General features: G+C 42.3%; 1 protein-coding gene across 1 annotated transcript in view; it reads left to right on the forward strand.

The window, feature by feature from the left end:
* col4a4 (collagen, type IV, alpha 4) overlaps nt 1–15,652 on the forward strand; it is a 57,456-nt gene that overhangs the window by 15,690 nt on the left and 26,114 nt on the right. The window contains exons 4-7 of the mRNA XM_085795628.1: nt 10,499–10,570; nt 14,481–14,615; nt 14,733–14,777; nt 14,953–15,069. Coding sequence (XP_085651754.1) covers nt 10,499–10,570; nt 14,481–14,615; nt 14,733–14,777; nt 14,953–15,069 — 369 coding nt within the window. The remainder of the gene's footprint in view (nt 1–10,498; nt 10,571–14,480; nt 14,616–14,732; nt 14,778–14,952; nt 15,070–15,652) is intronic.

Raw genomic sequence — 15,652 nt, forward strand, 5'->3', positions numbered from 1 at the left:
TGATAGCCACGCCTGACTGATAACCTCGTTTACACAACGCTGCAGGAATGTGGCTGCTACACAAACACTGCTGCATGCTGGGAAACTCACCGTCTGGGGCCCACAGAAAGAAAAAACATTCAGTATATCAACAGGGACCCTCAGTGTGGGACGTATGAGGGGACAGTGTCAGGTCCTTTTTAACAGGGGTTTCCTACCTGTCCCCCACAGCAGCATCCGTTAGTAGTGGAGGAACTGCTCAAATCCTTTACTTCGATAAAAACACCAATTTTTAATAGTTTAGTTTAGTTACTTTCATTGTCTCCCTTGGGAGAAATTTGTCTTGGACGCAAGATGGAAGACCACTCCAGATGGTAGACCACTACACTATTTTAGTTATTTAACCATGAAAAATCAAACATTTTTGCACATCTATTTCCTTGGCAGGTGCGTCGGAGGGTGACAATTAAGTCCAAATTCTTCTTTGTTAAGTTATTTAACCATGAAGTCCACCCAGATTCAAATCCCTTTTCAGTGGAACCCTACTCCAGATCCTAAACCACTACACTATTACTGGAACAAAAGAATGGAGCAAAACCACAGCAATATAGACAAACTCATTACAAGTATAGTACAGGTGTTAGTAAAACCCTGTTTTCAAAGAAGTTGGGGCACTATGGAACATAAACAGAAACCAAATGTGATGATTTACAAAACATTTAAAGCTCCCACTTTAATTGAGAGTAGCATAAAGACACATAAAATGTTAAATTTGATGTTGCAATACATGTTATAAAAGTGGACAGGGTCGTGTTTACTACTCTGCTGCATCAGCTCTTCTTTTAACAACTCTCTGTCAGTGTTTGAGACCGAGGAGACCAGTCGCTGTTGTGCAATAGAGCCTCAAAATGATATCACCATATTTCCAGGAAATTTGCATAAACGATATGTATGACAAGTCCCAGGGTGGGAAATTAGCACCCGCCACTGGCCAAATTCAGGTACATTTATGAAGTGGTGGGTGAATTTGATCAGCCCACAAGTCAAAGTGTTGGACACGAGATTTAGATTCAGTTCAGTTGTACAACTGACCTATTGGGGCAGCAATGTGCCTGTGAGCCAGCTAGTCTGCCATGGAGGTTATTCCTTTTGAAAGTTATAGTACATATCTTCAATGGGGGGGGGTCAACATGAACTCAGCTGAACGGAAATGTGGCGTTGTCCCTAATTTCCACACACTCTGTCTGCACAGCGGTTGCAACCGATGGCGCTCACCCTTGCTAACTGAATGTGTTCCAGAGCAGAGCGGGGCCCAGAGTTGCTGGAGACGCGAGATCACAACAGGAACTACAAGCTAACGTGATAACAGCCATGTATAAAGTGAAATCAACATGTAAAAAACAGGTTACCTTTTTTTCTGAGGTTGAACAGTGGGTGTAACTAATGTTGACAAATTGGGGGTACATTGACAGTGAAAAGGGCTGCAATGAGGGCACTGTCCTGCTCAGCATGTTATGACTTAAGGATAAATCTACAGTAGTGCACTGCTGATTGGGTGGAGGTGAGCAAGTTTGCACACACATTAAACCTTATTTCACTGAAGCAAATTAAAAATGCATATAATGAACCTTTGATGGTACTATTAGCTTTTTGTAAGACAAATTACAAACCATAAAAAAGAAAAAACACCACCAAATGTGTAAATTTATTGCCACAAGGAGGCAGCGTTATAGTGCGATTATAGTCACAGAAGATGAGTTAAATGTGAGTACAGAAGTAGCCAACGTAGACAGTGCTTTCTCTGGAAATCTTTAGTAAAAGTTACATGCCAGTTAGTGAGAGCGATGGTCTCGAGACAGGAGTCGTGTAGCTTGAATTGTTGTCAACATACTGTAGTGCACAATCAGGCTGATAGTTCCATGATCACCTCAACAACACATTTTTGGTTGAAAAATCTTCACTGATGCTAGTGTAGCTGATTTTTGTCCTGAGTTTGTCCTGACATGCGTCATACGTGGCAAGCAGGGATGCTCTTTTTGACCTGGGATGTTGTACCTTCGTATTTCAGTCACTCTATTTGGATTGGCAATGTTTCCTTGACCAAATGATAGTGCCATAGTCATATTGCAACTAGTCAGTGCTCCAGGGATGGGCAGTTGAATCATTTGTTTACTTTTGGGCCCGCACATCACTGCTAGTGTCTCCTCCTCACGTGCCCTCATCGCCTAGTTGTGCTTGGCTGTGTGTTTTTGCTTCATGTGTTGAAACAAGTTGTGTTTCCACCATTAGTGGAAACTGTATTCTTGCATGTTTTTGCAAAGTGTTGCAGACAGAATCACTTTCATACTATTGAGGTTACTCCCTTTTAGGTACTAAATACTAAATTTGATGATAATGCAACATTTTTTTAACATAAAAATCGTGGACAGTATGACATGGCATCGCGCCTTGCATGGCAGCTTCCGCCGTCAGTGTGTGAATGTGTGTGTGAATGGGTGAATGTGATGTACTGTAAAGCGCTTTGGGTATCGTATCAGGGAGATGAGCCGGTTACTGCGGCTGCTCCTCTGACCTGTGAGAGTCCTGTGTAGAGGGTGTTCGGAGTCACCCAGGATGGCCTTCAGTTTACACCCCATCCTCCACTTAACCACAGCCTCCACCAGCTGATGAGCCTGTCTAGTCTGTTCCTGTCCCTGACCCTGATGTTGTTACCCCAGCAGACAATAGCAAAGAATGTAACACTTGCAATGATGGACTGACAGAACCTGCGCAGCATTACATTACAGATGTCAAAGGACCTGAGTCTTCTCAAAAAGAAGAGCCTGCTTCGTGTCTTTTTGTACACATCACTTGTGTGTACAGAGCAATCCGACCTGTCATCAAGATGTACTCCAAGGTACTTGTATGACTGAACCCACTCAATGTCCACCCCATCCACAGTCACGGGCCACAAGGATCTTTTGGACCTGCCAAAGTCATCATTTCATTCATCATTAATCATTTCTTTGGTCTTTGATGAATCAAGCAACACGTTGTTCTTGTTGCACCAGTCTGTGAACGCCCCCACCAGGTCCCTGTATTCATCTTCCTGTCCCTTCTTCACACATGCCACGATGGCCGTATCGCCAGAGTACTTCTGATCATGGCAAGATTCAGATTTAGATGTAAAATCCGCAGTGAACAGCTGTGAAGAAGTAATGATAAAGAAAGAAATACCCACAATTGTCACTGAAATAACTTGAAACTGAAAAAGTAAAGCACCAAAGGATATTTTCCCAGAAGCTTTGTGGACAGATGAGACAAAACTGGAGCTTTTTGGCAAGTCACATCAGCTCATTACAGATACAAAAATGAAGCATACAAAGAAAATATCTCTGTATCCTACCTACTTTGAAACATGGATCAGGCTTGGTTATGTTATGGGGATGCTTTGCTGCACTTGGCACAGGGTGTCTTAAATCTGTGCAGGGTACAATGAAATATCAAGACTACCAAGGCATTCTGGGGCAAAATGTGCTGCCCAGTGTCAGAAAGTGTCAGAAAGCCCAGTCCAAGTCGCAGGTCAGGGTCATCCAACAGGGTAATGACCCAAAACACACAGCTAAAAACACCCAAGAATGGTTAAGAACAAAACTCTGGACTATTCTGAAGTGGCCTTTCATGAGCCTTGATCTAAATCCTCTTGAACAGGATGACATTTGTCGGGAATTCCCACGGGTCACGTGATTCCCGTGGGATTCCCGCGGGATGGGAGTGAAAATTTTATTGATCCCGTGATTGGGACGGGACGGGAATAAAAATCAACGGGAGCGGGCAGGAGCGGGAACGCCATTAATAGACAGTGAATGACAAACACGTGAGGCCAATGTGTGTACATTTGTAGCCTATTTAATAATCGAAACAGAGCGCGACAGATGAACACACACAGAGCTGAGATGCGAAGCGCTTGTCCCCCGGCCGCCACAGAGTCGTTAATTAATGGTATAACACTGGATGCGCTGGTTGATAAGTTTCGTTTTTAATGAGGAGGAAATAAAGAACTCAGCTGTGATTGAAAAGCATGAGTCGAAAGTTGTAACTGTGTAGTGGAAAGGGCTGCAAAGTAGCTACCTAATGGTAACTGGTTGTGGAAACCCTGCTTAACATTGTTTTAACATTAAAAAATTTTAATTAAAAAAAATCATCATTCTGAAGGTGTGGCGGCTTTTATTTTGCCGTGGCGGTGCCCCACGATCAATTACATGTAGCGGAAACCCTGGTTCATATCAGAGTTAATATCATATAATATCGCTGCTCATCAATTGACCCCCCACCCCGTGCGCACGGACCTTTGCCACCTTGGTCGCAAAAAAACCCCAGGGAAAACCTTGACAACAATGGAGGGAGGTGGAGGAGATGAAGCAGTTAAGTGTGAGCTACAGAATAAAGTCAGGAATAATGAATAAAAAATAAAAACGGGAGTGGGATGGGAGTGGGAGTAATTTTGAGTGGGAGCGGGATGGGATTAGGAGTCATTCAACAGGAGTGGGACGGGATGGGATTTATTTTTTTACTCTGGCCCGGGATTGGGACGGGATGGGATTTTTTCTCTGGGAGTGGGATGGGACGGGAGTGAAAATCCACTCCCGTGTCATGCTCTATGTGCCTTCTCCAGGAGAAGGCACCCTTCAAACCTTAGACAGCTGGAGCAGTGTGCTCATGAGGAGTAGGGCAGATACCTGTCGAGGTGCAAAAGTCTCATTGAGAGTCACACAAATCGCTTGACTGCAGTGATTCCCTCAAAACGTTGTGCAACAAAATATTAAGTTAAAGGGATATTTCAACATTTTGGCAAATTTGCCTATTGCCATAATTCCTATAGTCATAGCAGTAGGTTCATTACCTTTATTCTCGGTGCAAGCTATTTTGAGATCAGCGGGGGAGAGACGGAAGTGCATGGTATTTCCACGTTTCCCTCATCCAACTAAATACACAATCCAACAACTCCAAAACACTCTCATGGACAACCTGAACATTCGCCATGCTATGAAATAATAATAGTTGTATTCAGGGAAAATGCGTAACCGAAACTACATTTCAGTCACTAGCCGCTGCTTTCAAAAGCAAGTAATTCTGAGTATTTCATGTGTGGTAATGTTTCATAATACGTAATTATTTAATAGCGTAATGAATGTGCAGGTCACTACTTGTCCATGAGAGGGTTTTGGAGTTGAATTCTGTTGAACCACAGTTAATTAATTTTCACTAAAATCTTATTCATTATTACTTTTGTCAGTTTCAGGTTATTGTATTATTGTTATTATTAGGGTCCCCCCCCCCCCCGCACAATAAGCGTTTAAATTTAAAATCTTTAAAAATTCGGTACATGCTACAGTTTTGCAACTTTCAACTTTCACCAAAATGTCGCCCCAATACTGCTAAAACTTTTGTCCACTTAGGCTACCTTTATACGGAAACGATCTGAACAGAAAACGCAAAAGTGGCGTCGCATCTTCACTTCCGCGTTTAGATTAGCGTTTTTGGGGTGGAAATCAGCGTGCATACGGTGACGCAAAAGTCTGTGTAATTCAATGTTGTATGCACTTCAGGCGCCTAGGTGGCAGTGTGCCGCACAACAGTCCGCACGCCTATGTATTCTTCTTCTTCCTCTTGATTTTTGGCAGGCTGTACGCCGGCCGTCGTTATGCTGCCCTCCATGCCCACTACAGGTCATTGCAATTGGAGCAGAGGTTTTGCGTTTTCACCCTTTACATGGGGGACGCAACGGCGGAGCGTTTTTAAGATTTCCACTCTGGAAAACGCTGTCGCCGTCTAAACGAAAGGCAGAGCCGATGATATTTTGCTGTTTTCATCCGCGAGCGTTGTCGTGTAAACGGGGCCTTAAACAAATTATGAAGTCCATCACTCTTTTTTTTAAACTGTAAAACTTATAAAACCTATCTCCTCCCATTGTCACCAAACTTACTAGAGAGCATCTCCACACTGTCCTACACAAAACTTGTTTCTCAGATGTTTGATTAATCAAAAATTGAGCCTACAGTGCATGAAAACTTTTGACTGTAAACATGTACTACCCAATTCTTGCTAAATACATTTTCAATCTTCCTGAAAAAAATTGAGAATATTTTGGAGTCATGGTTGACAAAGTTTGGCAAATATCAGAAATTTATCTCAAAAACTGAATTTTCAAATCAGATTTTCTCTCATGAAGCAAAACACTTATCATTAAAAACAAATCACCAACATTCCCATGCTGTCTATATGCAATTGATGTATTATCAGATTTTTGTTTAGATGTTCACATTTTGACCATTTTTGAAATCTGCCTTGACAACTGCTGCCTGGCCTGTGACTCCCTGAGTCTAGTTGAGAAACCACACAGCGGGTCTCACTTCCAGACAATTAGCTCAGTGAGTTAGGAGTTGGTTCTTGGTGTCAGAGAATGTGGGTTCAAGACCTGACAATTGAAGCTTTGCGGACATAAAATCGATCAAAATCGAAGCTTCGACGGCCCGGGGGTGTGCACGATCGGAACGTCTGACGGGGGGGGTATTTTAGAGTTATGGTAGATGATGTTTGACGAATATCAGAATTTTACCTCAAAAACTGAATTTTTGACAGCATTTTGAATTGTGAACATGTGAACTTTACAGTCAATGCAAGAAGGGCATTTTTAAATACCAGTTATTTACTTCTTTCTTTCTTTCTTTCTTCTTCTTCTTCTTCTTCTTCTTCTGAGGAAATCATAATTCCCATGGGTGAAAACTCCCATACCAGATTACCTCAGCTGTAAACTCAAGCCAATAGTCCTGATGGTGGCGCTACAGTAAGCATCTAAAGTTCAAAACTTTGAAAATTCATAACAAATCAACCATACGTGCTACAGAATCACAACTTTGATCAAACTGTAGCCTCAATGTTGAAGAAACTTCTGTATATTTAAACCTATTAAAGATTATGAAGTCCATCACATTTTTACAGTGGTTTCAAATATGCCTGCACGACAGTGAATGGCTTACTCAACCTGTGAAGCCACTATTGAACTGCCACTTGCCAATTAGCTCAGCCAGACTTTGGTTCCAGAAGTTGTGGGGTCGAGCCTCAACTGGTGCAAAATGAACATTATAAGGTCAACTGTCTTGTCTTCCTATATTCTCCCGTTTGTTGCTCAGAATTGCCTAAATTTGCCAAAAATAGCCCGGACCTGACCCATCGCTGCGCAGCAGCTATAATTGTAGTTATTCTCTCTAACAAAAGGGTACTAACAATTTTGTCCATGTTTGTCAATGTAACAGAGGTGCACTCACTCACCCATAAAGCGCTAGTGCTAACCAACTTGCCAAGCGGTTGTCAACCTCTTGGTGAAGCAGTTAGCATCGTCGCCTGCCATGCAGGAGACTAGGGTTCGAACCCCACCTAGGGCAGGCCGTGAGAAACACAACACAGAGGGCCAGATATGATCATCGGCTACATCAACATTGATGATGCCTTCACAAATGTAGGCTACAGGTTACTCATGTCATGCACACTAATGCGCCCCTTACCGTCATGGCTGCTGGCTTTTGAACTGTGAAATCCCACAATTCTTTGAGCTTTCATGTTGTGAAACATTACTCTTAAACTGATGCACTATTTGCCAGCAGAGTTTACTTCAGAAAGGGTCAGCCTCTCTGTGATAAGGTGAACTTTTTATACCGAATCATGTTACTAACCTGTTGCCAGGTAGCCTCATTAACCGTCACATTATCCACCTGCTGTTTTCTTTTACCAGTCTGTAGTTGTCACTGTCTAAACTTAAAATGTGTTGCTGGCTGCATCAAATTCAAAATTAGCAAGTTCTTTTCAAAAACATAATCACATTTCTAAACAACTGATGTATGTGTCTTTGTGCTGTTTTCAACTGAATATGAGGTTTAAATGTTTTGTAAATCATCATATTTCTTCTTTATCTTTGTTTTACACAGCATCCCAATGTTTTTTTCTTTAATAGGTGTGTGCTTTATTGTTGGGCTGGTATTAATGATAATGTGTGTGATCGCATGATGCACATGAACATGTGTTTGGCTCCAACTGCAGCACAAATTTATATCTGATGAACGGAGGCTGCTTCTCGTGTCCTCATTCAAATGGTTCAAAGAGTGTGTGGGTCAGGAAAAATGAAGCATGATTGTCACTGACGTTATCTGATAAACACACACACACACACACATACACACACACCATCACCATCAGCTGTCTGCTTCCCGAGAATCTCAGAGATGCTTGTCTTTCCCTGCAGCGTGTTTACATTCCTCACTGTCTGAAAACACAAAATACACCACAAACACACAATCGCACTCCGCTGCAGTCTGAACATTCATACATATGTTTTCAGACACTGACCCAGTCTGCTCCCACAGCGCCCCCCACAACACACCCCAGGGCTTTATGTCCACAAACCACATGAAGATGTGGCTGGAAAACCTCCCATCAGCCCTCCACTGTCCCTGCAGCACAGCAGGTCCAATGTACCAGGACCAGGATCACATCACTAAACTGTTATAGTAGTAGCCTACCAAACCCTTGACTCTCTCAGTGAGCTGTGCCAGGGAAGCTGAATAGGCTTAGAACTAGCCCTCTATCTTTTGCCCATTATGCACTTTGAGAATAAAGTTGAAATGTTGAGAATAAAGCTGAAATACAATGTCGAGAGTGAAGTCAAAATTTCCTCCATCAAATTAGGAGTTTAGTACGACTGACAATAGCACGCATCCTTGGAGTGTATTCTCGACACTGTATTTCGACTTTGTTTTCTTGACATTTTAACTTTATTCTCTAAGTGCATAATAAAAAAAAATACTCCTCTCATTTTTTTCATGAGTGGCCCTAATACTCTTCCGTAGTTGAACCCTTGGTAGTGGCCAATAGGGATCCAAATAAATAGATACATAATTTGAGTTATTTCCTCAGATAGGCAGGACTTCTCTTACCTCTTGATCCCTCACTGCAGTTTCAGAGGTCCAGCTCGAACAAACCTGTGATGACTCTGTCTTCATCTTGATGACCTCCTTCACAGCTGTAATATCAGAGCATCTAGGTCATATTACTGCTGATTAGATGAACTGAATACAAACATGATCACTCACATCTTTTAAGAAAAAGAAATGGCTCAGACTCTTTTTGAGTGAATCTGTGTTAAAGCAGAAGTAAGCGATCCGGTCGTTTTCGCTAATGCTGCGTTCCAGGCAGGCTTTTGAAATCGTAAATTACAGCTTCAAGTCACAACTTACGACTTTGTAGCGTTCCAGGCAACCCACTCGTGTTTTTCCGACCTGTTTTACCTGTGAAAGTCACTATAACGGCCACTCGTAACTTCCGACCTGTGAACTCGTACCAGATCAAACTGGTACAACTTAACAGGTCGGAAAAACAGGAGTTACGAGTTTCCTTGAACGCACCATAACAGTCCTCGTCCCTGCGTCGCCACATTCACGGCGTCCCTTGGCTGCACACACAGCCCTGCATGCCGTTCTCTCTCCTCATTGGATAAAAACTGTAGGATACGATAAATGTTTTCTCCTCGGCTCAGAGCAGAGCAGAGGGACTGAGAGACCCGTGTTTCGGTCCAAACACTCTATGTAAGTGATTGCTGTCGGAAGATATAACTATTTAAGACTTATATTAACACAAATATATCACTTACTTCTGCTTTAAGGGCACCTAGATATTTATAGTTTGGCACCACCTCGATGTCCCTGATGGGGTAGATGTTTTATCAGTCAGTGGTGGCAAGTATACTGTTTTATGCTGCAGTCTGCTGTGGAGGCAGTATTAGACACAAGGATGCAAGGCGACTGGACAAACTAGTAAAAAAAAAAAAAGGTGGCTCTGTGATTGAAGCCAGGTTAGACAAACTGGGGGATGTGGTGGAGAGATTCACACTGAAGATGTGAGAGGGCATTCTGAACAATGCAGATCATCCACTTCATAAAACCTTGATGGACCAAAAAAAACCAGCAGTGGTAGATGGCTCCTCTCTCTTCGATGCAGGACAGAGAGATATAGAAGTTCCTTTGTACCAACAGCCATTAGGCTTTTTAAATCTCATGCAAATGGTAGATGATCTGACAGACAAATTCATTTCCCTGGGGATTAATTATTATTCTTGTTCTTATTCTTATTCTTATTCTTATTCTTGAGTGAGTGTGAGTACTCGCCAACAGTCTACACCAAGGCCCGACTCAAGGAGAGGGCAATGATCTACAGTATAATGTCGGTGTCACAGATCCAGATGATTGTTAACCTTGGATGAGTTGAATAGGAGCTCCTGAACAACACCAGTATCTGGCCATGGGGGAACACCAGTCCCAGCCAGGTGATGGTGGGAACAAATACACCTGCCAACACACACTCGGCTGTTTCAGACTGAAGCGACGTCATGTTGACGTCAGGTGTCGTTGATGCAGAGATGTCCTGAGAATGTGATGCTGATTTTTGGTATGATGTCACCCTAATGTTTATGTTCTCTCTTGGTTTCCAGGGCGACCACTCAGAGCCGTGCGCTGGGCGGGATTGCTCCACCTGTCAGTGTTTCCCAGCCAAAGGAGCGAGGGTGAGACTCCGCCCACTAACACACAGCAGTCAATCAGAGCCCAGCTGCAGCATGACATCATCACAGCTGTAGGCAGTTTCCTCAGTTAACAGACATGTGACACCTTTACTGTCCCAAACCACACACACAAACACAGTGTGTAATAAGGAGCTGTTGGATGGAGGAGTGCTAGTGTGGAATGTGTTGGAGTCAAATTAGCTGTGTCTTGCCTTAAACTGAGTCAGCAGATTACACACACACACACACACACACACACACACACACACACACACACACACACACACACACACACACACACCTCCCTAAACCCTAAACATGTGTTTCCAGAAAGATGAACAGGCGGCGCAGTGAACAGACAACAATACAACATGTTTGTGTACATGGTGCGGTCCACATGTTTCTAGAAAGTCCCAGTGTGGTCCAGATGTTTCTGTCTCCAGTATAGTCCAGATGTGTCTGCAACAAGCACAGTATGGTAGATGCTCATGTGTACACAATGTGGTTCAGATGTATCTGCACACAGTTACAGTGTAGTCCAGATGTTTTTGCTACAGTAACAGAATGGTCCAGATGTTAATGTGTACATGGTGTGGTCCAGGTGTATCTGCCACAGTTACAGTGTAGTCCAGATGTTTTTGCTACAGTAACAGAATGGTCCAGATGTTAATGTGTACATGGTGTGGTCCAGGTGTATCTGCCACAGTTACAGTGTAGTCCAGATGTTTTTGCTACAGTAACAGAATGGTCCAGTGTGTACATGGTGTGGTCCAGGTGTATCTGCCACAGTCACAGTGTGGTCCAGATGTTTCAGCTACAGTAAGAGTAGGATCCAGATGTTGTTGTTTTTTGGTCCAGATGTATCTGCCCATTGCCACAGTGGGGTCAGGATATTTGTGTATGTTGTGGTGGTCCAGATGTTTCTGCCACAGTCTCAGTATGGCTTGATGGGTCCAGATGTTTGAACTTGTGTCTTTTTAGTGAAAAATTCAGGAGCCAATCAAACGGCTCATAAAACATCCCATGACAGTCTGTTGTTATTATGGTCAGCTGATTGCGTAAATAACAATAACGATTATCTGACTGACTGTTGCTCAGACCACAAACAGAAACCTGTGTGTGTGTGTATGTGTGTGTCTGTCGGCGTGTGGGTGTGTTTCAGTGTGTATCTGTGTTACTGTGTGTGTTTGTACAGCTGGGGGCAGCAGACAGGCAGAGAGGATTGTGGGAAGGCGTCTGTCTCAGTGATTTCATAGTTCAGTAGTTTCAGAGAAAGAAGGACAGAGAGAGGACTATCAGAGATCACAGCTGTCACATCCCATCACACACACACTCACTACACATCACACACACACTCCCACACATTAATACCCTCACACTTCACATCACTGATTTTCACACACACACACACACACACACACACACACACACACACACACACACACACACACACACACACACACACACACACACACACACACACACACACACCACATCTCAATCAACAATCAGATTCATCAGTAATGTTCAGTACCAGGGTCTGCCACCTGATACACTTCATTGATTATCTAGAATCAATTAATTACTCATTTGATCGCAGGTTTGCTCAGGTAACAGTCAGATCCTGAATGTGATTAAAACCAAGAGAGAACAGTTGTGTGAAACATTTCTGTAGTGAAAACACAACGATCAGAATCAGAACTGTTTGTTCATGTTAAACTATTGAATGTTCTCAGATCCAGTGTCCGTCGGGTCCCACAGAGAAATCAGCTGTTTCTGAATTCATCCCAGGAGTTTCACAGACTTGCCAGTTTTTTCTGAATTGCTAAAATACTAATTCCTGTTGTGTGAATCAGTTGCTCAGTTGTCTATTCATTCCCCGAATCGAACATCCTTTTGGCAAAACCATAAACAATCCTCACACCATTTGTATTTATGAAAACACTATTTGTAAATCTCAGTGATTCCTTTTGCAAAACTCTAAACACAACTGTCATGCAATAAGACACAGTCGTCACTGTGATGCACTTGTGATCCATAATGCATAAATACAAGTGACAAAACTTAAACACAAATAAAACACATGTCATCTGTCAAACACAACGACTCAAAATTGATCAAACTTGTTTCTCATGATGTGAAAACCAATATAAACCACTTCAGAATGCAAGAAGACAAGAGTGATTATTTCTGATGGCATTCAGACTGCTGTCATAGACGATGTCTTTGTGCATGGCATGACAGAAAGGACAAAGAGTCCAACCAAACATCAGTAGATTCTGTGTCCATGCTACAGTAATCCAGAGATTTTAGACAAGACAACAGGTAGAGTGTACTTGACTGTACTGTTTTATCAATGAAAGTTACTGTATATAAAAATGATCAGTGACACATTATAGATATTTTACACATTCACTTTTTGTAGAATTGCATGACTGCCATACTGGAGTGCAGGACACCTGCACTACGTGAAGTGTAAACAGGACAAATGTAGCATGTGATGTTGATGAAGTGCTGTGGCCTGACCCAGCTCAAAGACCGGATGGAGCTCAATGACTCTGTGATCAATTGTGTACACACATACACAGTACATTTTCTACCCTTTACATTGCATTAGGCTGTAGACTTTCTGCACTGATCAATTTCAGGATGATGATGAAAATATTTTTTCACAGTACCTATTACTAAAGTTTATGTTTGATAAATGCAGAGTAAATGACGGAAAATGCATGTGCTATAGTGTAATAGTGTAATGTGATCAGCAAACGAGCTACATGCCCTGAACACTTTGTTTGCCTTTTTTTGATGCAGTGTGTGTAATGACTGCTCAGCAGTGTTTATATTTTGACCAATTACTTCAAGATCTGGCAACATTGCTACAGGTAAAAACTATTTTGAAGCGATGGTATGGTTTTTGCAAAAAGAATCAGAGGTTTGGTGAATGTAGTTTGAGAAAAGAGTTTTTAGAATTCTGAGAAAAGGACAGGTGGATTTGAAAAATTTGTTTCAACAATTGTGAAAAACTTTATGAGATGTGTAAAAGTGATGCCAGCACCATGCAACATTATAAAACAGTTCACCTGTTTCCTCGTATGTAAAATGTTCTCTTCAGTATGAACTCATTTTTGCCAGAGCTCCAGCTTTCTCACAGTGCCTGAATGTGGTCTATGGTACAAAAGAAATAGCCCACATAAAAACATATTCTTAGAATAAATGTAATGTAAAATGTATATTCTGTTAACTACATAGAGGTCCAAAATATTTCTTTTTTTGTTTGTTTTTTCAATTTTATGATTTTGTTGTAATTTATTTTGGCATCTTGCAGCCCCCAGTTCAGTTGAGTGACAGCTTCACAATCTCCCTCCTTTACAACACCTGTCACCTGTTGTAGTAACTGTATAATATTCTTTGATTGTCACACAACCTCCTCTCATGTTACGGAAAAAAATGAGAGAAACAACTTCATTTTAGTCCATTCATGTTGTTAGTTAAACTATCTTGTCCAGACTTAAACAAGTGATTTAGATCAGTTTTTGAATCAGATACAGTTTCCATGGGACAGAGACTGAGTGTGTGTCTGTGTGTGTGTGTGTGAGTGTGTGTGTGTGTGAGTGTGTGTGTGTGTGTGTGTGTGTGTGTGTGGTTGAGTGCGTGTGTTGTTGTTGTTGTGTCACACTGCCCTCGTGTGGTCAGAGAACGACACTACATCACTGCAGTGACGAACATTCTGAATACATGAACAGTATAAACAGACTGTACAGTAGTTGTGTGCTCCATCATTGTCTTCCCATTGTGTGTTTGACAGTTTTATTAGGTTCCATCAAGTTCTTTAGAATTACTAGAAGATTCTACCAGATTCTACAACATGTCCATGTCTAACATGTTCTGTAACTGTGCTGTTTGTGCTCTGCAGGGTTCTCCAGGTGGTTTAGGGAAGCAGGGCAATCAGGGACCCCCAGGATTCCCAGGTGCTCAGGGCCCTCCAGGAGAAAAGGGTCTGAGAGGAGATGAGGGGCCGCCAGGAGTTGCAGGACTGAAAGGAGACTTGGTGAATAAACCTGGTTCTGTTGGTTCTGGTCTGAATTAACAGTGTCTGTTTTTATGTTTTGTTGCTGTTCTCACTGGTCCTGTGCAGAACCCTGTGACTGTTGGTTTGTTCTTTCAGGGAAATGTCGGCGTTCTCGGTTTTCCGGGTTTAGAGGGAGTCCCGGTAAGAAACCCCGCCTCTTCAGTCTGCCATCTTGACTGATTTGTCCAATCCAAAATTTGCATACTTTTTCTACCTTGTTTAGCTACGTTCTTGTTGAATGCTACTGTTACAACCAAATTTCCCATGTGTGGTATCAATAAATAGTCCTGTGTCTGATCTGTGTTTGTGTTTTCAGGGACACCCAGGGCCTGCAGGAGGACCTGGTTTTCCAGGTCTTGATGGATGTAATGGTACCAGAGGGCAGAGAGGAGATCCTGGATATCCCGGAGAAGATGGGCGTAATGGAGGACCGGTCAGTGAGACTGATTAGTCAGTAACACTGATTAGAACTGTTTGTGTCTTAAAATTATCTTGAAATTAAAACATAGCTGCAAACATCAATCATCAGGGTCTGAGCAGTACTACAGTTTCCCTGAGCTGTTAAGACCCTGACAGTTCTAACTGCAGTTGTGTCTGTTTCACTTTAAAACAGTCAAAATGTTGGAGTGAAACTCCTAATCACTCTACTGGTCCTATATTTGAGAATCCTCAGATATTTGGAGACTTTGAATCCAACACTAAAAAGAAAGCAATTTGCAAAGACAACAAAAAGTCAGCAAGATGATTAATAACACTGTGGCAGTGATGCTTTTAGGTATTGAATGTATAGAGTCCATGGGACCCTCAGATGGTGATTTGAGACGGCCCCTTTCAAGTGGACAATCACTGTTGCAAGGTTTCAGTGTCCAATGTGCAAAACTCTCCCGCTTGAAAAGACAGCATATCTCAGGAAGACCTTGAACGAATTCCACTCATTCCACTTTTGCTCTCTTCCTTTTTTTGTAAGTTTGATGCAGTGTTTGGTCAATAATCATAGCTACACTTTTAGGGGAGGA

Source organism: Trachurus japonicus, chromosome 13 (genome assembly GCF_045865225.1).
Source record: "Trachurus japonicus isolate A0001 chromosome 13, Traja_1.0".
Classification (NCBI taxonomy): Eukaryota; Metazoa; Chordata; class Actinopteri; order Carangiformes; family Carangidae; genus Trachurus; species Trachurus japonicus.